General features: G+C 44.9%; 4 protein-coding genes across 4 annotated transcripts in view; 2 read left to right on the forward strand and 2 right to left on the reverse strand.

The window, feature by feature from the left end:
* LOC115123338 (peptidyl-prolyl cis-trans isomerase FKBP10-like) overlaps positions 1-6,798 on the forward strand; it is a 38,544-nt gene extending 31,746 nt beyond the window's left edge. Inside the window, exons 5-10 of the mRNA XM_065006448.1 lie at positions 4,081-4,270; positions 4,370-4,515; positions 4,679-4,868; positions 5,211-5,353; positions 5,499-5,662; positions 5,886-6,798. Of these exons, the coding sequence (XP_064862520.1) occupies positions 4,081-4,270; positions 4,370-4,515; positions 4,679-4,868; positions 5,211-5,353; positions 5,499-5,662; positions 5,886-6,074 (1,022 nt within the window). The 3' untranslated portion in view covers positions 6,075-6,798. The remainder of the gene's footprint in view (positions 1-4,080; positions 4,271-4,369; positions 4,516-4,678; positions 4,869-5,210; positions 5,354-5,498; positions 5,663-5,885) is intronic.
* A 149-nt stretch (positions 6,799-6,947) lies between these two features.
* Positions 6,948-16,089, reverse strand: LOC115123339 (cytosolic 5'-nucleotidase 3-like). The gene is made up of 9 exons (XM_029652672.2): positions 15,924-16,089; positions 15,114-15,212; positions 14,902-14,971; positions 14,715-14,761; positions 14,442-14,527; positions 10,983-11,072; positions 10,639-10,801; positions 10,231-10,431; positions 6,948-10,020 (listed from the first exon to the last, which is right to left on the reverse strand). The coding sequence occupies exons 1-9, from the start codon at positions 15,924-15,926 to the stop codon at positions 9,910-9,912; spliced, it is 870 nt and encodes a 289-aa protein (XP_029508532.1). The 5' UTR covers positions 15,927-16,089; the 3' UTR covers positions 6,948-9,909.
* A 465-nt stretch (positions 16,090-16,554) lies between these two features.
* Positions 16,555-19,471, forward strand: LOC115123340 (kelch-like protein 10). The gene is made up of 5 exons (XM_029652673.2): positions 16,555-16,751; positions 17,023-17,509; positions 17,624-18,238; positions 18,322-18,471; positions 18,582-19,471. Exons 1-5 carry the CDS (start codon positions 16,555-16,557, stop codon positions 18,948-18,950), a joined length of 1,818 nt encoding a protein of 605 aa, XP_029508533.2. The 3' UTR covers positions 18,951-19,471.
* Positions 19,472-19,698: 227 nt separating this feature from the next.
* On the reverse strand, positions 19,699-24,211 carry LOC115123337 (kelch-like protein 11). The gene is made up of 2 exons (XM_029652670.2): positions 23,640-24,211; positions 19,699-23,328 (listed from the first exon to the last, which is right to left on the reverse strand). Exons 1-2 carry the CDS (start codon positions 24,167-24,169, stop codon positions 21,744-21,746), a joined length of 2,115 nt encoding a protein of 704 aa, XP_029508530.1. The 5' UTR covers positions 24,170-24,211; the 3' UTR covers positions 19,699-21,743.
* Positions 24,212-24,213: the final 2 nt, after the last annotated feature.

Genomic DNA, 24,213 nt, shown 5'->3' on the forward strand with positions numbered 1-24,213 from the left:
ATCCCTAGCCTACGATGAGAAGGGATATGCTAACTACTAGTAACCACTGTTTATAATCCCTAGCCTATGATGAGAAGGGATATGGTAACTACTAGTAACCACTGTTTATAATCCCTAGCCTATGATGAGAAGGGATATGATAACTACTAGTAACCACTGTTTATAATCCCTAGCCTATGATGAGAAGGGATATGATAACTACTAGTAACCACTGTTTATAATCCCAAGCCTATGATGAGAAGGGATATGGTAACTACTAGTAACCGCTGTTTATAATCCCAAGCCTATGATGAGAAGGGATATGGTAACTACTAGTAACCACTGTTTATAATCCCTAGCCTATGATAACTACTAGTAACCACTGTTTATAATCCCTAGCCTATGATAAATACTAGTAACCACTGTTTATAATCCCTAGCCTATGATAACTACTAGTAACCACTGTTTATAATCCCTAGCCTATGATAACTACTAGTAACCACTGTTTATAATCCCTAGCCTATGATGAGAAGGGATATGGTAACTACTAGTAACCACTGTTTATAATCCCTAGCCTATGATGAGAAGGGATATGATAACTACTAGTAACCACTGTTTATAATCCCTAGCCTATGATTAGAAGGGATATGGTAACTACTAGTAACCACTGTTTATAATCCCTAGCCTATGATAACTACTAGTAACCACTGTTTATAATCCCTAGCCTATGATAACTACTAGTAACCACTGTGTATAATCCCTAGCCTATGATAACTACTAGTAACCACTGTTTATAATCCCTAGCCTATGATGAGAAGGGATATGGTAACTACTAGTAACCACTGTTTATAATCCCTAGCCTATGATAACTACTAGTAACCACTGTTTATAATCCCTAGCCTATGATGAGAAGGGATATGGTAACTACTAGTAACCACTGTTTATAATCCCTAGCCTACGATGAGAAGGGATATGCTAACTACTAGTAACCACTGTTTATAATCCCTAGCCTATGATGAGAAGGGATATGGTAACTACTAGTAACCACTGTTTATAATCCCTAGCCTATGATAACTAGCACTGTTTATAATCCCTAGCCTATGATGAGAAGGGATATGCTAACTACTAGTAACCACTGTTTATAATCCCTAGCCTATGATGAGAAGGGATATGGTAACTACTAGTAACCACTGTTTATAATCCCTAGCCTACGATGAGAAGGGATATGGTAACTACTAGTAACCACTGTTTATAATCCCTAGCCTATGATGTGAAGGGATATGATAACTACTAGTAACCACTGTTTATAATCCCTAGCCTATGATAACTACTAGTAACCACTGTTTATAATCCCTCGCCTATGATAACTACTAGTAACCACTGTTTATAATCCCTAGCCTATGATGAGAAGGGATATGGTAACTACTAGTAACCACTGTTTATAATCCCTAGCCTATGATGAGAAGGGATATGGTAATTACCAGTAACCACTGTTTATAATCCCTAGCCTATGATAACTACTAGTAACCACTGTTTATAATCCCTAGCCTATGATGAGAAGGGATATGATAACTACTAGTAACCACTGTTTATAATCCCTAGCCTATGATGAGAAGGGATATGGTAACTACTAGTAACCACTGTTTATAATCCCTAGCCTATGATGAGAAGGGATATGATAACTAATAGTAACCACTGTTTATAATCCCTAGCCTATGATTAGAAGGGATATGGTAACTACTAGTAACCACTGTTTATAATCCCTAGCCTATGATAACTACTAGTAACCACTGTTTATAATCCCTAGCCTATGATAACTACTAGTAACCACTGTTTATAATCCCTAGCCTATGATAACTACTAGTAACCACTGTTTATAATCCCTAGCCTATGATAACTACTAGTAACCACTGTTTATAATCCCTAGCCTATGATGAGAAGGGATATGGTAACTACTAGTAACCACTGTTTATAATCCCTAGCCTATGATGAGAAGGGATATGATAACTACTAGTAACCACTGTTTATAATCCCTAGCCTATGATTAGAAGGGATATGGTAACTACTAGTAACCACTGTTTATAATCCCTAGCCTATGATAACTACTAGTAACCACTGTTTATAATCCCTAGCCTATGATAACTACTAGTAACCACTGTGTATAATCCCTAGCCTATGATAACTACTAGTAACCACTGTTTATAATCCCTAGCCTATGATGAGAAGGGATATGGTAACTACTAGTAACCACTGTTTATAATCCCTAGCCTATGATAACTACTAGTAACCACTGTTTATAATCCCTAGCCTATGATGAGAAGGGATATGGTAACTACTAGTAACCACTGTTTATAATCCCTAGCCTACGATGAGAAGGGATATGCTAACTACTAGTAACCACTGTTTATAATCCCTAGCCTATGATGAGAAGGGATATGGTAACTACTAGTAACCACTGTTTATAATCCCTAGCCTATGATAACTACTAGTAACCACTGTTTATAATCCCTAGCCTATGATGAGAAGGGATATGGTAACTACTAGTAACCACTGTTTATAATCCCTAGCCTACGATGAGAAGGGATATGCTAACTACTAGTAACCACTGTTTATAATCCCTAGCCTATGATGAGAAGGGATATGGTAACTACTAGTAACCACTGTTTATAATCCCTAGCCTACGATGAGAAGGGATATGGTAACTACTAGTAACCACTGTTTATAATCCCTAGCCTATGATGTGAAGGGATATGATAACTACTAGTAACCACTGTTTATAATCCCTAGCCTATGATAACTACTAGTAACCACTGTTTATAATCCCTCGCCTATGATAACTACTAGTAACCACTGTTTATAATCCCTAGCCTATGATGAGAAGGGATATGGTAACTACTAGTAACCACTGTTTATAATCCCTAGCCTATGATGAGAAGGGATATGATAACTACTAGTAACCACTGTTTATAATCCCTAGCCTATGATGAGAAGGGATATGGTAACTACTAGTAACCACTGTTTATAATCCCTAGCCTATGATAACTACTAGTAACCACTGTTTATAATCCCTAGCCTATGATGAGACGGGATGTGGTAACTACTAGTAACCACTGCTTATAATCCCTAGCCTATGATAACTACTAGTAACCACTGTTTATAATCCCTAGCCTATGATGAGAAGGGATATGATAACTACTAGTAACCACTGTTTATAATCCCTAGCCTACGATAACTACTAGTAACCACTGTTTATAATCCCTAGCCTATGATAACTACTAGTAACCACTGTTTATAATCCCTAGCCTATCAAATCAAATGTATTTATAAAGCCCTTCTTACATCAGCTGATATCTCAAAGTGCTCTACAGAAACCCAGCAAGCAATGCAGGTGTAGAAGCACGGTGGCTAGGAAAACCTTCCTAGAAAGGCCAAAACCTAGGAAGAAACCAGGCTATGAGGGGTGGCCAGTCCTCTTCTGGCTGTGCCAGGTGGAGATTAGAAACCTAGAGAGGAACCAGGATCTGAAGGGTGGCCAGTCCTCTTCTGGCTGTGCTGGGTAGAGATGAAACAGAACATGGCCAAGATGTTTATAATACCTACCTTATTTTACACTTATTTGACTTGGCAGGTTAGTTAAGAAAAAATTATTATTTTCAATGACGGCCTAGGAACAGTGTCTTGTTCAGCGTCAAAACAACATATATTTACCTTGTCAGCTCGGAGATCCGATCTGGCAACCTCTCGGTTAAAAGTCCAACGCTCTAACCACTAGGCTACCTGCCACCCCTATGATGAGAAGGGAACTACTAGTAACCACTGTTTATATTCCCTAGCCGATGAGAAGAAGGGATATGGTAAACACTATTTGTAACCCCTAGCCTGGGCCCTTAACAGCTGATAAACACAGGAAGTGTAGGGTAGGCTACATAGAGTTTAGAGTCTAGAAATGTTTATTCAAGTGTCACCCCACAACAACAGTTGCCGAGACATATTACAGATGGAAAAATATGTTGTGGACCAACCCCTCTGAGGAAGTAAGATTTGCATTGGGCTGTGTACAGATAATATAACGGACTCCAAACACCCATCCTCCTCTTCCAGGCACCGTGATTCCATCCCAGGCCACCCTGGTGTTTGAGGTCTACATGATCGACCTGTTCAACCCTAAGGATGACATCGCCGTGGTGGTCAAGGAGGTGCCTAAGACCTGCACCCGTAAAACCGTGGTGGGAGACTACATCCGTTACCACTACAACGGCACCTTCCAGGACGGCTCTGGCTTTGACACCAGGTAGGAACGTGTTAGGTACATCTACTGTCTGTCAAACCAAGACTTGTGTGAGTCAATAGTGACTCTAATTTGCATTTGCTATGTTTCCTCTTCCTGCAGCTACCAGCGCAACAGCACATACAACACCTACATTGGCATGGGCTATGTGATCCAGGGCATGGACAAGGCCCTCCAGGGGTTGTGTATTGGAGAGAAGAGGCGTGTCATCCTTCCTCCTCACATGGCCTATGGGGAGAAGGGAACTGGTGAGTATGTGGCTCTGTGGCATTGGCCAAAGGTTTTGGGGTGGGAGGAGTCAGAGTCGCATTTACACATTACTGTCCAGTGCCCACGATGAGTCATGTCCCTACTCCTATTCAAATTCCTTTCTTCTTCTTCTTTTTCTCTCCCCCGCCCCCCCTACTCTAGGAGACCTCATCCCTGGCTCGGCCGTGCTGGTCTTCGACATCCACGTTATCGACTTCCACAACCCTAAGGACCTCGTTGAGATCAAGGTGACCAGCAAGCCCGAGAAGTGCAACCTGACCAGTGAGGTGGACGACCTGATCCAGTACCGTTACAACTGCTCCCTGATGGACGGCACCTTGCTCTACTCCTCGTGAGTAGGAGCGCCTCCTGTCCATCGCACCGCCATACTGCAACGCCACACTGCAGCGCCTGATCCAGTCATGTAATCTAATCACCCCTGGCTACTTGTCTGACTGATATCACTAGGCCTCCACGCCAACAGACATGAAGACTTATCAGCTACGTATGTTGTGTAGAAATTCAAATATAACCAAGATATAGAAACTAGCCATATCTATAACTATATACTGTATCTTACATATTATATACATCTTAATGTAGGAAGTATAGGGCTACATACTTAATTCCTACTGACTGATCGCACGTTGGAGCATCGTCCAGGGCCTTGATCAATATCTCCCTCCTCTTCCAGGGACCACTATGAGAAATCCCCCATCACCACCCTGGGAGCCAACAAAGTGATTGAGGGTCTGGACGAGGGCCTGAGGGGCATGTGTGTGGGAGAGAAGAGGGTGGTGATCGTCCCACCCCACCTGGGACATGGAGAAAATGGAGGTGAGTGAACGGACTAGTCATGGATCACTTTCATCTTGAAACCCAGAACCAAATCCTGCATGGAGATATCTTGCATTTGGACATGACATTATTCAGACACTGTCTCAATGTCTCTCATCGTGCTCTCCCCTCCATGTCCCTGCAGCCAAGGGCGTTCCCAGCAGTGCCGTGCTGCACTTTGAGCTGGAGCTGTTGGACCTGCAGAAGGGAGTGCCTGACGGCTACATGTTTGTGTGGCTGGGGGACAGCCCAGATCCCCTGTTCCCTGCCATGGACCTCAACAAAGATCTATCTGTCCCTCTGGAGGAGGTAAGATAACACACGCCAGACATTTAGCATGATCCATCAATCAAAGTCAGGATTCACCCGATACATTCTGCCCTTTGCTTGGTAAGGCACTGGTGCTGGTAGCATCCTTGTGTAGGTCAGGACAACAAGTCAGGTGACCATCTAAACCTGCAAATATTCTTCAAGTGGTGTCGCTCTTGAAAGGGCAACTCTTCATATTTCTCTCTGCTCTCCCTCTCTCTAGTTCACAGCCTTCATAAACATCCAGGTGGCAGAGGGCACAGGTCGCCTGAGGCCAGGGATGGATGCCGGCGGCATCATCAAGGACATGTTCAACAACCAGGACCGCAACAGGGATGGCAAGATAGTGGCTGAGGAGCTCAAACTGAAGGTGGAGGAGGATTCTGACAAGGCCAGACATGAGGAGTTGTGAGGGGGTACTGTCGAGCCGGGCGGAAGGGTGCGGGGGGCGGAGAGAGACACAACAGACTGACAGACAGAATCTATGCAATTAGGGGTTGCTAACTAGCGGAGCTCTTAAATACATTTTATTATGTATAAAACACAGGAGGTTGGTGGTGTCTTAATTGGGGAGGACAGGCTCGTGGGTACGGCTGGAACGGACTAAGTTCAATGGTATCAAATACATCAAACACATGGTTTGATGCCATTCCATTCGCTCCGTTCCAGCCGTTATTATGAGCCGTCCTCCCCTCAGCAGCCTCCACTGGTTGAATATAACCCAAAATGGTCCAAACTTATTTAAACGAAGGACTGCTTCCATATGTGTTGTAAATTGCCTTATGAAAATGTGGTTCATCTGTACTTTTTATAAATAACTTATTCTCATCAGCCTCATTATGTTTGACTCTGAGACACATTTTGCTAAAAGCACTTTCATTGAACTACCTTGTCAGCCATTTGGGATGGTCCTTCTTCCCAGGATGCAATGCAGTTGGCTTCAAAATGGCTGAGGAATAAACAGCTGTCTCCCACTCCTCCCCTTCTTCCCAGATATGAAAATGATTTTAAGACTGTAGGTTGTATATTTTAAGAGTGGATATTTTGTGCAATACAAGATTTTGTAAGTGCCTTGCATTGTAGAACATACATCACAAAAAACATCTGTTTTCTAATAATAAAAACGATAAAAAATGCATTGTTTCCTGTGTTTGGGATCCATGTCCATTGTCTAGGGATTGTGTAGGCTGGGAATAACATTAGTATAGAGTTCCCTGGGAATGGCATTAGTGGTGATTACAAAATTGGATTTTGGCATGTTTTACAAAAAGGAAATAGACCTAGATGAAATGAAACGAGGGTTCCGTGGCCACATTTTATTTACAGTTGTGGAGAGGTTATCCTGTTATGCCTACATATCTCATACAGGCAAAAAAATACAATCTAGTGACACTCAGTAGAGGATGTAGTTGACAGTAACACACGTCACAAGAGAAATGTATGACCTGATTCTTGCGCACTGTACCAGTGACATCACCATTTAATATGAATGGAGTTCCACTTCAAATCTTTAAACATGTAACTGGGTGAAACTATAATTTGGCAAAACATACTAATAATAGCAATAGAATCAGATGCCATGGCTTTACCAAGAACTAAAAACCTCTGTTATGTGGCAATGAAATGTTTTGCCATCATACAAAAAAATTAAAAGTACTAAATATTCAGATGTTCTTCACCATAGACCAAATTGGTCAGCCATGACTTTCACAGGACTCGAAAAAAAGGCAACTATTGGCCTCTAAAAGATCAAACATAATCAAAACTACACTGTTTTACAGAAAGTGATGGCATTTCAGAGAAAATACAAACACGCCAAATATTCAAGGACTCGTGTACTTTCAATGTATTAAGGCTGAAGGTGGATGGATTCTTTGAGACCAACATGGAGTGATATTGTAAATGTCAATATATACACATGGCTCGAATTACTATTACTTTGACCACATGGTGGCACTGTGGCGACAAAAAAGTCCATTGTAAAACGTAGCCACGCACACAAACCTATGCCATAATACCGAGGCACAGTATCATCAGATTCCATACTGATGACATCCACATAAAACAGTAGTCTGTTATTAAGATCTGAAAGTAAATAAGCGTCTAACATGAACATAATTTACTGTAGTCACTCTCGTAGAATAGACACTTTTCAAGAAAAAAAGGGAGAACAAAGTCTTACGAAACAAAAAAAGACGGTGTGTATAGAACACTAAGATAAGACACTGGCGTTTCAAACTGACAAGGTAAAAGTACAGTTAGATTTGACCTTTATCCTGTCTTCTTTCCCTTTATATGACAAAGATATGTCCCACAAGACAAACAAACCGTAACTCCTTCACCTTTCATCTATAAAGAGAAGACAACAACATCTAGATCCATACAACAGTTTGGACACAGTGAAGACATCAAAACTATGAAATAACACATGGAATCATGTATTAACCAAATCAAAATATATTTTATATTTGAGATTCTGCAAAGTAGCCACCTTTTGCCTTGATGACAGCTTTGCACACTCTTGGCATTCTCTCAACCAGCTTCATGAGGTAGTCACCTGGAATGCATTTCAATTAACAGGTGTGCTTTGTTAAAAGTTCATTTGTGGCATTTCTTTCCTTCTTAATGCGTTTGAGCCAATCAGTTGTGTTGTGACAAGGTAGGGGTGGTATACAGAATATAGACCTATTTGGTAAAAGACCAAGTCCATATTATGGCAAGAACAGCTCAAATAAGCAAAGAGAAATGACAATCCATTATTGTTTTAAAATATGAAGGTCAGTCAATGTGGAAAATATCAAGAACCTTGAAAGTTTCTTCAACTGCAGTCCCAAAAAGCATCAAGCGCTATGATGAAACTGGCTCTCATGAGGACCGCCACAGGAGAGGAAAACCAAGAGTTACCTCTGCTGCAGAGGATAAGTTCTTTAGAGTTACCAGCCTCAGAAATTGCAGCCCAAATAAATACTTCCCAGAGTTCAAGTAACACACATCTCAACATCAACTGCATGAATCAGGAGGAGGAGACTGCATGGTCGAATTGCTGCAAAGATACACTACTAAAGGACACCAATAAGAAGAGATTTGCTTTGGACCAAAAACACGAGCAATTAGACTGTGTCTTTGTGAGAACAGATGATCTCTGTATGTGTGGTTCCCACCGTGAAGCATGGAGGAGGTGGTGTGATGGTGTTTTGCTGTCTGTGATTTATTTAGAATTCAAGGGACACTTAACCAGCATGGCTACCACAGCATTCTGCAGCGATACGTCATCCCATCTGGTTTGCGCTTAGTGGGACTATCATGTATTTTTCAACAGGAAAATGACCCAACACACCTCCAGGCTGTCTAAGGACTATTTGACCAAAAAGGAGAGTGACGGAGTGCTGCATCAGATGACCTGGCCTCCACAATCACCCAACCTCAACTCCATTGAGATGGTTTGGGATGAGTTGGACCGCAGAGTAAAGGAAAAGCAGCCAACAAGTGCTCAGCATATGTGGAACTCCTTCAAGACTGTTGGAAAAGCATTCCAGGTGAAGCTGGTTGAGAGAATGCTAAGAGTGTGCAAAGCTGTCATCAAGGCAAAGGGTGGCTACTTTGAAGAATCTCAAATCTATTTTGATTTGTTTAACACTTTTTTGGTTACTACATGATTCCAAATGTGTTATTTCATAGTTTGAATGTCTTCACTATTATTCAAAAATGTAGAACATAGTAAAAATAAAGAAAAACCCATGAATGTGTAGGTGTGTCCAAACTTTTGCCTGCTACTGCATATTCCTCATATGTAGACATATCACCAGTAACATTTCTCTCCCGACGAACCCAATACACATTTACCAGATGGGGAAGTCACCTAGTTTTCCTGTCCCATTTCAGTTGGACTATTGGCGGTTCGTAAACCATTCAGAATGTGACAGTAGGGTTGTCGAGTAAATCGAATCAAATTGTAGGACTGTAAAGGATGTTGCTCTCAAGTTGTAAGTGTTCAACAAGGCTTCAACTGGAGGAGCGTGGAAGGGAGACTCCAAAACACAGTCTGGGATCCATCCCAGCGTCCCACACAAACAGCCATTGGAGCTTTAGTAAAAGACAAACAAAAAACAATACCATTCTGACTTGACTCATGGTTTCTGACTACTGGCACTTCCTGAGCAAGAGCTTCCTAAACCAGTACGACATACTTCCTGTAGCGTCGGAAGGCTCGTTACTGATTGGCCAGTGAGATGAATTTCATGGCCAGGTCACTTGGTGCTGGTGAGGTGGAGCAGCAGGGCGTTCAGTACTTCCATGGTCTCATCCTTCACCAGCACGATGTCATAAGCATTCAGGTAGGACGTCTTCCTCTCCTCCACCTGAGAAAGATCATGCCGAGGGGGAACGGTTAGCAAGCGGCCAATGTCCAACGACATTTAAACAGTGCTTGAATAAGCTGACTGTGCATTAAAACAAGCACTCAATTGCCTTAAAACAATAAAACTTCAGAATAAAACTGCGTGGTTGAGGGTTTATTAGGGTGTGAAATAGAGAGAGCTTTGGTGTACGTGTAGCCAGTACTACCTTACCTTGTCGTTGAGGAAGCCGATCTTGAGGATGTTCTCCATGCTGTGCACCCCATCAGCCATGGTCAGGTCCCCCAGAGAGTCTCCCAACAGCAGGACGTTGTGGCGTGACTTGAGCTCCTGGAAGTGGCCCGTGTTCAGCAGAGCTCCCTCCCTCTTGTTATAGATGTGGATCAGCTCCCCTTTGAACGCCTTCAGCACTCCCTGAGAATGAGGGACACCAATGGGTTAAATCCTCATTCAAACCACTAACCTTTCACCCAGTCTTTGCGTGGTCACTAGCATAGGAAAAGCGCATTTAATGCAATGAAACTAAGCGTTTTCATGACAACCCCCTCTCCTCACTCAATTCCATTGAGGCTACCTGTATCGTATATACTGTGGTTTGTGTGTGACCGATAGCCTACTCACAGCCTCATCAAAGTCCATGTAGTTGGAGAAGACCTTGACGTTGGGGTGAAAGACCCCGGCCTGGCGGATCACCTCCTCCAGCACGTCTCCTAGCCCAGCAGAGAAGATGAGCAGAGGGATGCTGTGCTCCTGCAGGTGGTCAAAGAACAGCTGGTAGCCCTCCCTGGGGAGACAGCGGCATAGATAGCGCTGTAATCACTACCATTACAGTCATCATCCTGGTCGTCATTAACATTATTGACTTGATAAGGCTTCATCATGTGGTACCATACTGTGCTATCGATGACTGTACCCTACTAAACAGCCATAATTGTGGCTTGGCAACAGTAGCAGGGTCTTCTCACCTGAGCATAGCATCGGACTCCTTCACCACATCCTGCAGCAGGTCTTTCCTGATGCGCTGCTGCACCAGAAGAGTATGGGCTTTAGTCCACCTACGGGATGAACGGCACAAGGGGATTGGTTAACCCGATCAGTGCCGAGACCCCAGCAAAAATCCTCTTTTCATTTATCTGACTTTCATTTATCTGCATGTCCAGCCCTTATATTTAGCCTCACAATGAAGTGCTTTTCCATTTTTATTTTCAGGACAACCAGGGCTACAAGTAGAACACAGAACAACTTGACATAAACAGTTCCATTCATGAGTTTATTGACACATGTCAAAAAGAAAAGAAGGTCTGCTGAAGCAACAAAAAAAAAACGGGTCAAAATGAATTTATATGAATGTTGTAGAGAAATAGTTTGCTCAGTGTGGAATGAATATCCAAACGGTCAATGACAACTGTGTGAGCTTATTACAGTATTATAGACACTATGTCCTAGGATTTCCTATGACCTTCTGTGTAGAACAGGGGTGTCAAAGTCAAATGGACGGAGGGCCAAATAAAAAAATCAGCTACAAGACGAGGGCCGGACTGTTCGAATGTTCATTGAAAATTTTTTAAATGACGCATATAGTCTAGTGAACCTAATTGAACCTACTGAAAACCTAACAAATATATTACAATATGATCAGATAAATAAAGCAATATTTTCTTATGGCTCTGTCAGTAATCTTTAATTTTCAACAGACACAAAAGACAAATTTCCTTTATATAAATATCCCCATAACATGAACATTAAATGAAAGAAACCGGTATTCAAGGCACCATCAGTAGACTATATTTTCTATTTTAGCAAAAGTGGGCTAAATTTACTTCAAAGAAAAAACAATAATAGCAATTTTCTATCATCCACTCAACTGAAATATTTTAAAAATATAATTGGATTGAAATACAAAAAAATAAAGTGCAAAAATCTATTAATCAAAAACAACACTTTGTTTAAGGAGAAGTAACATGCAGTGAAAACAAATATTAAATTTTAACTTTTAAACTTGAACTGAGTAAAAACTCTAAATATGTGATTGCACAGTAATGTTCACTTGTTTGAGGTTGAGGGTGATACTTGGTGGTGTCCCATCTTTTCCACAAGTTCATCAATGTTGGGGTAAGGCTCTGAGCTGAAGAAATCCTCAGAATTGAGTGGAGGTGTTCAGCAGTAAGTCGACTTCTGTGTGATGTTTTGTTCAGGTTCATCAAAGAAAACAGTTGTTCACACAGGTATGTGCTGCCAAACATAGACAACGTTTGAGCAGCCTGGATGCGCAGCTGGGGCATTGTGCCGGGGAGGAACGGGCGAACTCCGCAGCACCCACTGCCGCATATTTTGCCCTCAGTGCATCATTGCATTGGAGGTCAATCAACTCCATTTGGAGGTTTGGTGGTGAGCTTTCCACGTCAACAGCAAATGGGTTACCGAGCAGTTCCAACCTGCTTTTTTGTGCTTCAAAGTCAGCAAATCGGCGTCGAAAGTCAGCGGCAAGCATACCTATTTTATCAGCCAACTGTGTGCTCGGGAACGCACTGGTAGAGAGCTTCTCTTTCATGGTCTGGCAGCTGGGAAAGTGGCTCAAATTTTCTTTCCGCATCTGCGTCTCCCACAGAGTCAGTTTGGTTTTAAATGCCTTCACTGTACTGTACATATCAGAGATGACACGATCCCGACCCTGCAGCTGCAAGTTTATTGCATTCAGATGACTCGTAATGTCACACAGAAAAGCCATTTCACACAGAAACATTTCGTCTCGGAGTTGTGTTGTGTCTTTCCCTTTGCTGTCCAAGAACAGACAAATCTCCTCACGAAGCTCGAAACATCTTTGAAGCACCTTTCCCTGGCTTAGCCATCGCACCTCTGTGTGATAAGGCAAATCACCATGCTCCGTTTCTAACTCCGTCAGAAATGCCTTGAACTGGCGGTGATTCAAACCTTTGGCTCTGATAAAGTTAACTGTGCGCGTGATGATGCTCATTACATGCTCCATTTTCAAGGCTTTACCGCACAACGCTTCCTGGTGTATGATACAATGATAAGCTGTCAGCTCACCTGTCGCGTTTTCCTCTTGCATCTTTTCCCGTATCTTCGCCACCAGTCCGCTCCTGTGTCCACACATCGCAGGTGCTCCGTCGGTTGTCAAACCCACGAGTTTTTCCCAAGGCAGCTCCATCTCATTTACACATCTTGACACCTCTTCATACAAATCATGCCCCGTAGTTGTGCCATGCATAGGACGTAAAGCCAAAAACTCCTCTGTCACGCTTAGGTTGGAGTCCACTCCGCGGATGAAAATTGACAACTGGGCAATGTCAGAAATGTCGGTGCTCTCATCCACAGCCAAGGAATATGCAATAAAATCTTTCCCTTTTTCACAAGCTGCTCTTTTAGATTGATGGACAACTGGTCTACTCTCTCGGCAATGGTGTTTCTGCTCAGACTCACATTTAAAAAGAGTTGCCTTTTTCTGGGCAAACGGTCACAAACTTTAATCATGCAGTTTTTGATGAAATCCCCCTCCGTAAATGGCCGGGCTGATTTAGCGATCTCTTCTGCCAAAATAAAACTGGCCTTGACAGCAGCCTGGCCTTGTGATTTGGCTTTTTTGAACAGAGCCTGTCGAGATTTGAGGCCTCGTTTTAATTCCTCTGCCTTTTGTAGCCTTTGTTCCATGTCCATATTCTTGTTTTTGTCCGCGTGTTTCGTTTCATAATGTCGTCTCAGATTATACTCTTTCAGTACCGCCACACTTTCTCCACACAGAAGACACACAGGTTTTCCAGCTACCTTCGTGAACATATACTCCGACTCCCACCTTGTTTGAAACCCCCGGTTCTCAGTATCCACCTTCCGTTTTGCCATTTTTGATGGGTATCTGAAAGTTAATTTTACTGTGATGCTGACGACTGCTGTGCCAATAAATATTGAAATGAAGCAGCCTACTGCTCGGTGCGTCACCTTTGCATTGTGGGAAATGTAGTATTGGTGCGTGTAAAAGATCTGCGGGCTGCCGGCTTGCTGCGGGCCGGTTCTAATAATAAATCAAGATCATCCCAGGGGCCGTAAAAAACCTTCTTGCGGGCCGGATGTGGCCCGCGGGCCTTGACTCTGACATATGTGGTGTAGAAGAACCCCTTACATTCGCGCCATAGAGCAAAACGTGTGTGTTCCGTGAGAGTCTCAGCTTTTCACACAGACTAATGGTTGGATGCAGAAGAATAAGACGAATCCGATTGGTACAACCCAGAAGTCAAACCCAGAAGTCAAAAAACGGGGCAGGATTACAGTGGGACTTCATTGGGTAAATGAGACCGCAGGGAGGTGCCTATGTCTGATGTAGAACAGAGGGTATTGGTCAGTTTGACAGCAAAGTGATGCGTTCCTGGTCTAGAAGGGCAGTGATTGGCTCAGAGAGAGCTGTGACTCACCACTCCACCATGAGGGGCAGCTTCTCCTCCGCTGTCCGTTTGGAATCGATCTCTATGGGGTAATATGTGTTGAGCAGGTCCTTCAGCTGAACGGAGGGAGAATGGACAACACTCAGAAAAGGAAAAACTGGCTAGTACGCATCTAGAAAAGACACAGTTATATGTAAAGCAATGAATCGCGTGTCATCGTTTTTCTAATCTACACAAATGTATCTGCCAAATCAGAAGAAGTTCTGTGGTCTAGTTGTTTTTCTGATGACCTTTGAAATATACCTGTGCTTTGCACTCCTCACTGATGAGCTTGCTGTTGTCCAGGATATCTATAAAAATAATACTGATGCAATCATCATCATTCTCGTGGGCTTGTCGAAAAAAACATCAGTGACAAGATATGGACCCCGTAACTCTGCGTACACATTGGTATCTTCTCCGTACAATCGATCCCAGCTTTTGTACTTACTGTGACTGGTAGGGCACCGCTTCCCATTGTAGGCAAACCGTGTGAGGGTCATGTCAAAGTCTGAAATGACCTGAAAAAGCAAGAGACATTGTCAGCATATTATCAAGCAAACCTCTCAGGACGGAACTAGGAGAATACATCGAAACACGTGGGTGTGGTACCCATAGGATGACATATACAATCCCAATTGAATAGGATCTCTGTGGTGGTACCTGAATCTTGCTGGTGCCAGCCTTCTGCATGGTCTTGATGATCTCCTCCACCCTGGGAGGGTCCCTCATACACACTGAGGGACTGGACAGCTCTGGGATCTATGGAGGAGGGAGACAAGTAGTGAGGAGAGAGAAAAACAGAATAACAAAAAAAAATGTTTTACATTTTAGCAGACACTCCTATCCAGGGTGACATACAGGAGCAATTAAGCTTAAGTACCTTGCTCAAGGGCACATTTTTTCACAGATTTACTACAGAGCAGCACGGCTCTGTGAATCGAACCAGCAACCTCTGGATTACTGACCTGACGCACTTAACCACTAGGCTACCTGCCGCCCCTAAACACTTCCGTGACGATAAACCCTAAAGGCCACTGTGCTTGCTCCTGTTTACAGCATTGACCATATACAGACCACAGAATAAAGTGATTTGCCAGCAGCGTCGCTTTGGGACACAACATCGGGAGTCTTGTGTATTGGTTGGACTGTACTGTGGAGCTGTAGCCTACAAACCTATTCACATATCTATTGCATGTCATCGCCTCATTTGCAGCTGTCGTCACAGTTAGGACTTTAATTAATGGAATCTTACACTAGGATAAACTAACACCCCAATCACATACTTAACAAGCATTTTCCTTTTTGGGATTGTAATGTTATGTCACTGTCTAACAATAGGCATAGCCATTCTACTCTGAGAAATTAGGCAGCTAACTTAGTTTGTAATAACTAACGTTAACGTTACGTTTGATAGCTAACTAGCCATCAGTCATTCGTTCAGTGGCAACCAGGAAAATAAAGTACACGTACCATTTTTCTAGAGAGATGTTGTTTAATTCAAGAAAAGATCAAAGAGCCAAACGATGGACCTAGATAGAAATGCAATCAATAAATTATATAGCTAGCTAGTCAGCTATGCTGCAATAACCAGTCTATACTGAGGGCGCGCATTTACTTGCATAAATTGAGGAAGTAAGTGTGTGCTTTTAACATCTTCCCCAGTACCACAAAAGCAGTATTAAAATGTTCCTAATATAATTTATGTTCTGATAGAGCAGAAGAAAGTATTATGGCAAATTGTGTGCTTCTATGTATTCTTAATTCACGATTTCCCTCTCACTACATCTGAAATGGACTGTATTTAATCAACTGTATTACGTAGTGTCAAATATTAGTGTTAAATGACTGTTACACATTCACTGTACGATCAGTAGGCATAACAGTCAGATATATCAAATTAAACACAAACCTTTTATGACAGGTGAGGCTGATGCTCTGATTCCATTTGCTCATCGCTGTGATGTAATAATGAACAATTCTGGAACATAATATAAGTGGAACATTCACAATTCACAATCCCTAGATGAACACAGCTGCTGTAGTAAACCAGCCAAATGTCTAAGCTGAAGAGCTAACAAAACCCCATTAAATATAGCAAGGAATGAATGAACTGGAAGAGACAGCCACCTCCACCAAATTTCAAAGATGCAACATGGAGAGGAAAATGAGTGCTATGACCTGTACAATCTTTAACGAGTTACGTCTGGAGGGAAAACTCTGTGATGTGGTCATCAAAGTCAATGGCATCGAGTTCAATGCCCACAAGAACATCCTGTGTGGATGCAGCTCATACTTCCGGTGAGTAGCTTCCCTTGGTTTGGATAGGTTGGGTTGGGATGTGCTGGCCAGAGGACATTCCCATTCTGGCATCACTTGACTTTGAATGAGAATGCGAGAACATTGTAGATTTATGGTTACTCTGGCTTGGTCCAACTCTGTCATTATTAGCTACTTTTGGGGAGTCCTGAGGAACTTTGTTCAATTGCAATGCTGTAGTGAGAAGAATATTGAGACCTTGATGATGTTTCTTTCTCTCTGTGATATTATACCCCTGACCCTTGACCCACAGTGCTCTCTTCACAAGTGGCTGGAACAACGTTGAGAAGCGGGTCTACAGTATTCCTGGTGTGAACCCAGACATGATGCGCCTGATCATCGAGTATGCCTACACACGTTCCGTGCCTGTGACTGCGGAGAATGTAGAACCACTCCTGGCGGCTGCAGACCAGTTCTGCATCCTGGGGATCGTGAGGGCCTGCTGCGACTATCTGGAGGCCCAGCTCTGTCTGCAGAACTGCATCGGCATCTGCAAGTTTGCAGACTTCTACTCCTGCCCTGATCTGCGCCGCCGGGCCTACCTCTTCATCCTGCACCACTTTGAGATGGTGCGTTTCTCGGAGGAGTTCATGGAGCTCTCTCTGGCACAGCTCTGTGACATCATTGAAAAGGACGACCTGAATGTGAAGCAGGAGGATGTTGTGTTTGAGGCGGTCCTACGCTGGATCAACCACTCGCCTCAGGACCGCAAGGCCCACGTGTCTGTGCTGCTGCCCAAGGTGAGAGGTGAACAATAGTGTCAATGTTTTACTGTTGGATAACTTTTGTAAGTTTGGGTGTCGTGCTAGTCAACTGCTAACCACACGTCTGTCTGTCTGTGTCTGTGTGCTTAGGTCCGCATGGCCTTGATGACAGCCGACTACTTCATGAACAACGTGAAGAACAATACCTTGGTGAAGGACAATGATGACTGCAAGCCTATCATCATCAGTGCCCTGAAGGCCATGTACGACCTGAACATGAACGGGCCCTCCAACACTGACTTCCGCAACCCTCTGACCCGCCCACGCCTGCCTTATGCCATCCTATTGGCCATAGGTGGCTGGAGTGGTGGCAGCCCCACCAATGGCATTGAGGCGTACGATGCGCGGGCTGACCGGTGGGTGAATGTGACCCAGGAGGAGAGCCCTCGAGCCTACCATGGAGCTGCTTACCTCAATGGCTTTGTCTACTGTGTGGGTGGCTTTGACAGCGTTGACTACTTTAACAGTGTACGTAAGTTCAACCCTGTCACACGGACCTGGCACCAGGTGGCCCCCATGCACTCTCGGCGCTGCTACGTCAGTGTGGCGGTGCTGGATGGCTGTATCTATGCTATGGGTGGCTTTGACGGCTACGTACGACTGAACACCGCTGAGTGCTATGAGCCTGAGACTAACCAGTGGACCCTGATTGCACCCATGCATGAGCAGAGGAGTGATGCCAGTGCTACCACACTACATGGCAAGGTGAGTGGAACAGAGGGACCTGGGAGAGAACTTCATGATGGATGACTTTTGATTATAAAATGTTGGCATGATCTTTTCTCTAGGTGTACATCTGCGGTGGCTTCAATGGGAATGAGTGCTTGTTCACAGCAGAAAGCTACAGCCCCCAGACCAACCAGTGGACTCTGACCGCCCCCATGAGAAGCAGGCGCAGCGGTGTGGGGGTCATCGCTTATGCGGAGCAGGTCTATGCGGTGAGCAGAACATCCATATGCAGTACATGCACAATGCACTTCAACGCCTTATTCAGTAAGAGCTGAAAGTTAAGAAATATTTGACTCAAGTTTCCTCTGTCCTCTCCCAGGTGGGCGGCTTCGATGGGGCTAACCGCCTGCGTAACGCTGAGGCCTACAACCCGCTGACCAACACATGGCGCACGGTGCCCACCATGTTCAACCCGCGCAGCAACTTTGGCATCGAGGTGGTGGACGACCTCCTGTTCGTGGTGGGGGGCTTCAACGGCTTCACCACTACCTTCAACGTGGAGTGCTATGACGAGAAAACAGAGGAGTGGTACGACGCCCACGACATGGGCATCTTCCGCAGTGCCCTCAGCTGCTGCGTGGTGCACGGGCTTCCCAACGTGGTCCAGTATGCAGCCCCCCGGGACTCCCTCCAGTCCCCCCGGGAAGAGCTGAAGCTCTCCGCTTCCAACAGCATCCTGTCTGTGTGACGCCCCCTCGTCCCTATCCCCCACTACTACCCTTTCCTGCCCACCGTATCCCACCTACCACTGGCATTTACCATGCACAAATAAATCCACTACTGTATGTCCCAGAAGAAATCCCATATGCATATATACATTTCTATATTTCTTATTGCATCTGCAAGGGTGATTGTACTATTATTTTCCTACTGTGTTAGAAGGGAAGATTGACTGTACTGAATGTGTTACTGTAATTGGCTCATGCCCAATGAATCTGTGCATAGTACTCAGCATTGTTTGATGGCCACGTGTATGTATGTAGCTTAGTTCCATAGAAAATGAGAGGCCTCTATTGGCCAAAAGACTGTTTTAGCATTGGCAGCAACATTGAGAGCTTCCAACATTTTAATGTTGTCAACAGGGTGGGACATCCAACTTTATTGGCTGATCCCTCATGGTCATCAGGAGGGATCAGCCAATTGTGAAGAAGAAAATGGACTACTTCAAAATGGAGAATGCCTCAATGACACTGCCCATGCTCTCACAGATGCCATAATCGGAACTATATAGGGATGCTCTATCATTCTCTATGCTTTGTAAAAAAAAAAAAAAAAAAAAAAAAAAGAGGTTGTCACATTGGAGGAGAAAATTCCACCCAAGAAAAAGACAGATGTTTATAGAGCTAGTCTTGAAAACTGCCCAATAATATTGGCCAAAATGACATTCAGAATTTAGATAACCCCTTACACAAGATAGATGGTAAACCAAGGTCGTATAAAAAAAAATGGACATTTTAATTGCAAGTGATGACATCAGCATTTTTTTTTACATCCAATATATTGACACAATGCCAGACGGCCACATGCAAAGCAAAATATATATTGCCAACATATGTCAATACAATTATTTCAAATGCTATGCAAGAGAAACAAAACTGAGGAAATACACTTGCATTGCATTCTCAAAATCATAGTGCTTTATGTTATAAATGAGCTTCAGGGATAGTGCTTATAACAATCAATGAACTCTTGAACTCAACACATTCACCTTGATATGATCATTCCGCTCAGTAACATAAGGATACCCTCTAGTCTATACCAGTGGTTCACAACCTTTTTTGGTGACCGTACCACCAACTGAATTTTGCTCTGCCTGGAGTACCCCTGAAGTACCTCCCCCAACTGTCTTTGGAGGGTGAGGAGAACATGCAAACAATGTGGCCGGATCTCTCAGATGAACCCCTGAATAAGCCCTGAGGTACAGCAACAGGGCTGCCTCACACTTCACATCACATTCATTTTGGATTACTAAGCAAATCACTGTAGTGTACATATTTTCTCACATGGGAACAGAATAGATTATCGGCTGGAGTTGGATTAAATGATAAATACAAAAATAAAAATTGGCCAAATATAACAGGTAAACCCACTCGGACATAAATATTACTAACTGATTAAGGGTAGAAGTGCACTACTAGGCATGCTTTTCACCAGCTTTGCCAAGCATTCTCACCGTACTCAAGACACACACATTATCAAGTCCTCCATCAGAACTACACCCTCCAGCCATTAAACTCAATAAAACCAATGCAGACAAAAATTAAAAAGAGAAACATTCCCTCACAAACTCCCACCTAGGGCCTTCCACACAATGTTTCCTACCAACAGGAATGTGACGAGCAGAGGACTGAAGAATAATTCAACGCAATGGTTGATGGAATGTTACCATGTTAAGACTGTTTCCTTGAGGGGCCTCCCAAGTGGTGCTGTGGTCTAAGGCACTGCATCGCAGTGCCACTAGAGATTCTGGGTTCGAGTCCAGGCTCTGTCACAAGTTGTCCACTCTTGGGACAGTAGATCTGATAATAAATATGAATGAGACTATTCTCCTTCCATTCATTTTGAGCTCCTGTATCAAAGCTATAATAACAAGAAGCAGAGCCATTCAGATGAAGCTAATATAAAGCAAAGCCATCGGGCATCGGTAAGGGTTTGGTCCAACTGACTGGTAGGGTCAGCATGACACCAGTATCGCAATACTTTTCCCATGTAAAATGTAAAATATTTGTGGAAAAATAAATGTGACTCTGGATGAAAACATTAAAATGTTTGTTTTCCTAAAGAAGTTAAATCTGCTTCGTGTTACGTTCACTTGCCACAACACCAACGAGCATCGCGATACTGGTATTGTCCCGACCCTACAGCTGCACAGAGTGTGTGTATGTAAGTGTGTGTGATATTTGCATGGCGAGACTGTCAGTGTGGAATGTCATAGAGAACGACTGACTTCACTAAGCACAATTGGATTGGAGGAAAGTAGATTCTGCCGTACTTAAGTGTCACATTGCCTACATCATATAAGCATAAAAGGGGGACACAAAATATTTATATATAATAAAAGTATACATATACAACTATATACTATATGCATGTATAAAAAGATAAACGTCACCTGTGCCTGACGTACATACGTAGTGTAGTCCGATGTTGGTCACTGTACAACACTCTATTCACATTTGTAACATTCAGCCTGTCCTCCCCACATAGACAAACACCTGGCCAGCACAGAGTCACATCACTCCCACATCTCCCAGCCTTGAACACCACAGTCACTACTAACACCAATATCTCAACCTGATGATCTGGCACAGAGTTCTCTTGAAAATGAACCAACATGAGAGCAACATAGGAGCCGCTGCTCCAGCAGGTTATGGGTGGGGGTTGATGACGATGGCTGCCAGGGGATGTTTGGGGCTTGGAGCTGGACTGGGCTGCTCCCCCACTGGGGTGGGTGTGATGGACAGACAGGGGTTGCGACAGCTCAGCACTCGATCTGAGACTGCAGCTGCCTGCGCAGGGTGAGGGTGCGCCGGTGTAGCTGCTGCATCTGCTGCATACGGTCCCGCTGGCGGGCCAGGTTCTGGGGCATGGGGTAGCGCTGGCAGCCGTACAGGAAGCGGTAGGGGATTCGTACGTGACAGGCGGTGGCACGGCAGCGGGGCTGGGGCATGGGCGGCAGCAACATCCAGCGCTTCCTTTCGGCAGAATAGCGGTAGGCCTCTTTGCGGTACTGCTTGTCCACGTCATCGCTGTTCTTCCAGCCGCCGATCACAAACACGTCCTCGTCGAAGTGGCAGATGGCGGCGCCCTCGATGCTGGTGACCTCGGGCGGCAAGCTCTCCAGGATCTCGTCTGAGATGTGGGCGCTGATCTTCTGCTTGGCAGCCTCATCCCGCACCGTGTAGCTCTTAGGGCAGCACGAGGCCGTGTGGTAGAAGTTGGTGGGGGCCACGGCCATCTGGAACACACAGTAGTTGTCTATGAGCGGCAGGGAGTCCACGTCCTGCCACTGGCGGCTCTCTGTGTCGTAACGTGTGGTGACCGTCTTCAGCCCGTCCTCGTTGTCCGTGTCCACCGGCGTGCGCGCCGTCACGTATACGTAGCGGTCCTCCACGCTCACCGCCTTCACGTCCCGCAGGATCTTGGGCGCTGACTCCAGGTTGTGCCACTTGTCCGGCTCAGGTTCGTACACGCTCACGTCCTTGAAGCCGGGGCTGAAGTTGCCGTGGCCACCGATGCTATACAGGATGTCTTTGATACAGGTGAGACCAAAGGAGTGTTTACGTGTGGTCAGGTTGCTCACCTGTTCCCAGGTGTTGCGGTTGGGGTTATAGCGCTCCACGGTCTTGGCGAAGCCCGGTTCCATGGATCCCGCTACGTAGATGTGGGACTCTGTGGTGGCGATGGCGTGGCCATCCAGGTGGTTGTGGATGTGGGGCAGGTTAACCCAGCGGTCCTCGTAGACGAAGTAACCCACACATTCACTCAGGTAGTCACCCCCCTCCGACACCCCGCCCACCACCATGATCACGTCCATGTTCTGGCCGAAGCGCGGCTGGAAGGAGGCCATGTAGGACGACCAGAACTCCAGGTCAGCTGACTTGAGGTTCTCACAGCGTATGGCGTGGCCCTCCACGGCATCGGACACCAGGCGGAGACAGGCCTCGTTGGCCGTCACCAGTGCCTCGTTCTTCACCACGCGCGTCAGATAGGTGGGCTTAATCTGGGGTAGCCGGAGGAGACGGAACAACTCCTCAAAGTACCTCCCCCGCTGTTCTGTGTTCCTCTGGACCCACTTCACCACAGCCTCAAACAGCACCTCTTCCGCGTCCACCGTGATCTCTGCGTCAGACAGCCAGTCCCTCACCAGGTGGAAGGGCAGGGTGTAGAACTCCTCGTCCTGGATGACCTTGTGGAAATTGCGTCGGATCATGTCTGCGGCCCGCAGAGCCAGCTGGTCCAGGGTGTACATGTGGGCCAGGCTGTGCACCGCCACACAGTTGGCCAGGCTCAGCTTCTTCTTCAAGAACTCCCCACAGAACTCCTTCAGGTGTAGCAGCAGGAACCTGCAGGCGACACACACAATCAATAACAGAACATGAGAAACAAACATGGGCAAGGCCATTTATGACACCCATGAACTCACCACACTCAAATTCAGGTTTGACAGGTTACAGGATGGTCAGTGCTATCCGGGATCCATGGGACGTCCCGACCCTAAACCCTAACCTTGCCAATATGCTTCAGTGACACCTCCAGTAAAGCCAAAACAACATTGTTATGTCACTGAACTACATACAAATAATCAAGAACTAGCAGGTGGCAATTAAATGGATTATGTACATTAAAAGGAACACTAATTAAATTGTTAACAAACCTGTCAGCAAGCTCTAACACTTCATGCACATTGCAGGTGCTAACACGTATTTCTCCCGTGTACATGTACTGAATGACACTCTCCACCGTCTCCGGGTCCGGTCCCAATTCAGCGCTCCATTCCTTCATCTCAACCCGACCCGACAGCGACTCGGAGAACTGCCCTCCCAGCAACGGCGTGAAATAGTCCGTAGCCGCGGCCAGTACAGAACGGTGAGCGGAAAACTCACAGCTCTGAACATTCCCGGTTGCCGCTCCACTGCTGAAGGCCAGCGTCACGTCGCAGAACAATCCCTGCTTCCTCTGTTCGTTCTGCCGCCGAGACAGCTCTGTGCAGTGGGAGGAGGAGGTGAAATCCTCGGCCTCTTCCGTGTCCCCGTCCCCAACAAGGACGCTGGGCGTGCTGCTACCGCTACTACCCCGACTAGAGTCGTCTGGGTTCGGGGGTGCAGCTGCCATTCTGGCGGTGGTTGTGAGAATTCGGAATTGCAGTAAACTCGTGTGGGAAAGAACACACACGCAGACACACATACATAAACTCAAAACACAGACGGAATTAATGACATGCGCAGTGG

The sequence above is a fragment of the Oncorhynchus nerka genome, linkage group LG21 (assembly GCF_034236695.1).
Source record: "Oncorhynchus nerka isolate Pitt River linkage group LG21, Oner_Uvic_2.0, whole genome shotgun sequence".
NCBI classification, from domain to species: Eukaryota; Metazoa; Chordata; class Actinopteri; order Salmoniformes; family Salmonidae; genus Oncorhynchus; species Oncorhynchus nerka.

Bases quoted from the DNA above. Each gene is read 5' to 3' on its own strand.
- LOC115123339 (XM_029652672.2), bottom strand. The intron at 14,972-15,113 runs GTACCACCACAG...TTGCTTTTTCAG, and splicing joins CTGGCACCAGCAAGATTCAG to GTCATTTCAGACTTTGACAT. The intron at 10,021-10,230 runs GTAAGGTAGTAC...GATCTTTCTCAG, and splicing joins TCGGCTTCCTCAACGACAAG to GTGGAGGAGAGGAAGACGTC.
- LOC115123340 (XM_029652673.2), top strand. From the start codon at position 16,555: ATGAATGAACTGGAAGAGACAGCCACCTCCACCAAATTTCAAAGATGC. The intron at 16,752-17,022 runs GTGAGTAGCTTC...CTTGACCCACAG, and splicing joins GGATGCAGCTCATACTTCCG to TGCTCTCTTCACAAGTGGCT. The intron at 18,472-18,581 runs GTGAGCAGAACA...GTCCTCTCCCAG, and splicing joins ATGCGGAGCAGGTCTATGCG to GTGGGCGGCTTCGATGGGGC.
- LOC115123337 (XM_029652670.2), bottom strand. From the start codon at position 24,169: ATGTGTGTCTGCGTGTGTGTTCTTTCCCACACGAGTTTACTGCAATTC. The intron at 23,329-23,639 runs GTTTGTTAACAA...TGTCGCCTGCAG, and splicing joins GTGTTAGAGCTTGCTGACAG to GTTCCTGCTGCTACACCTGA.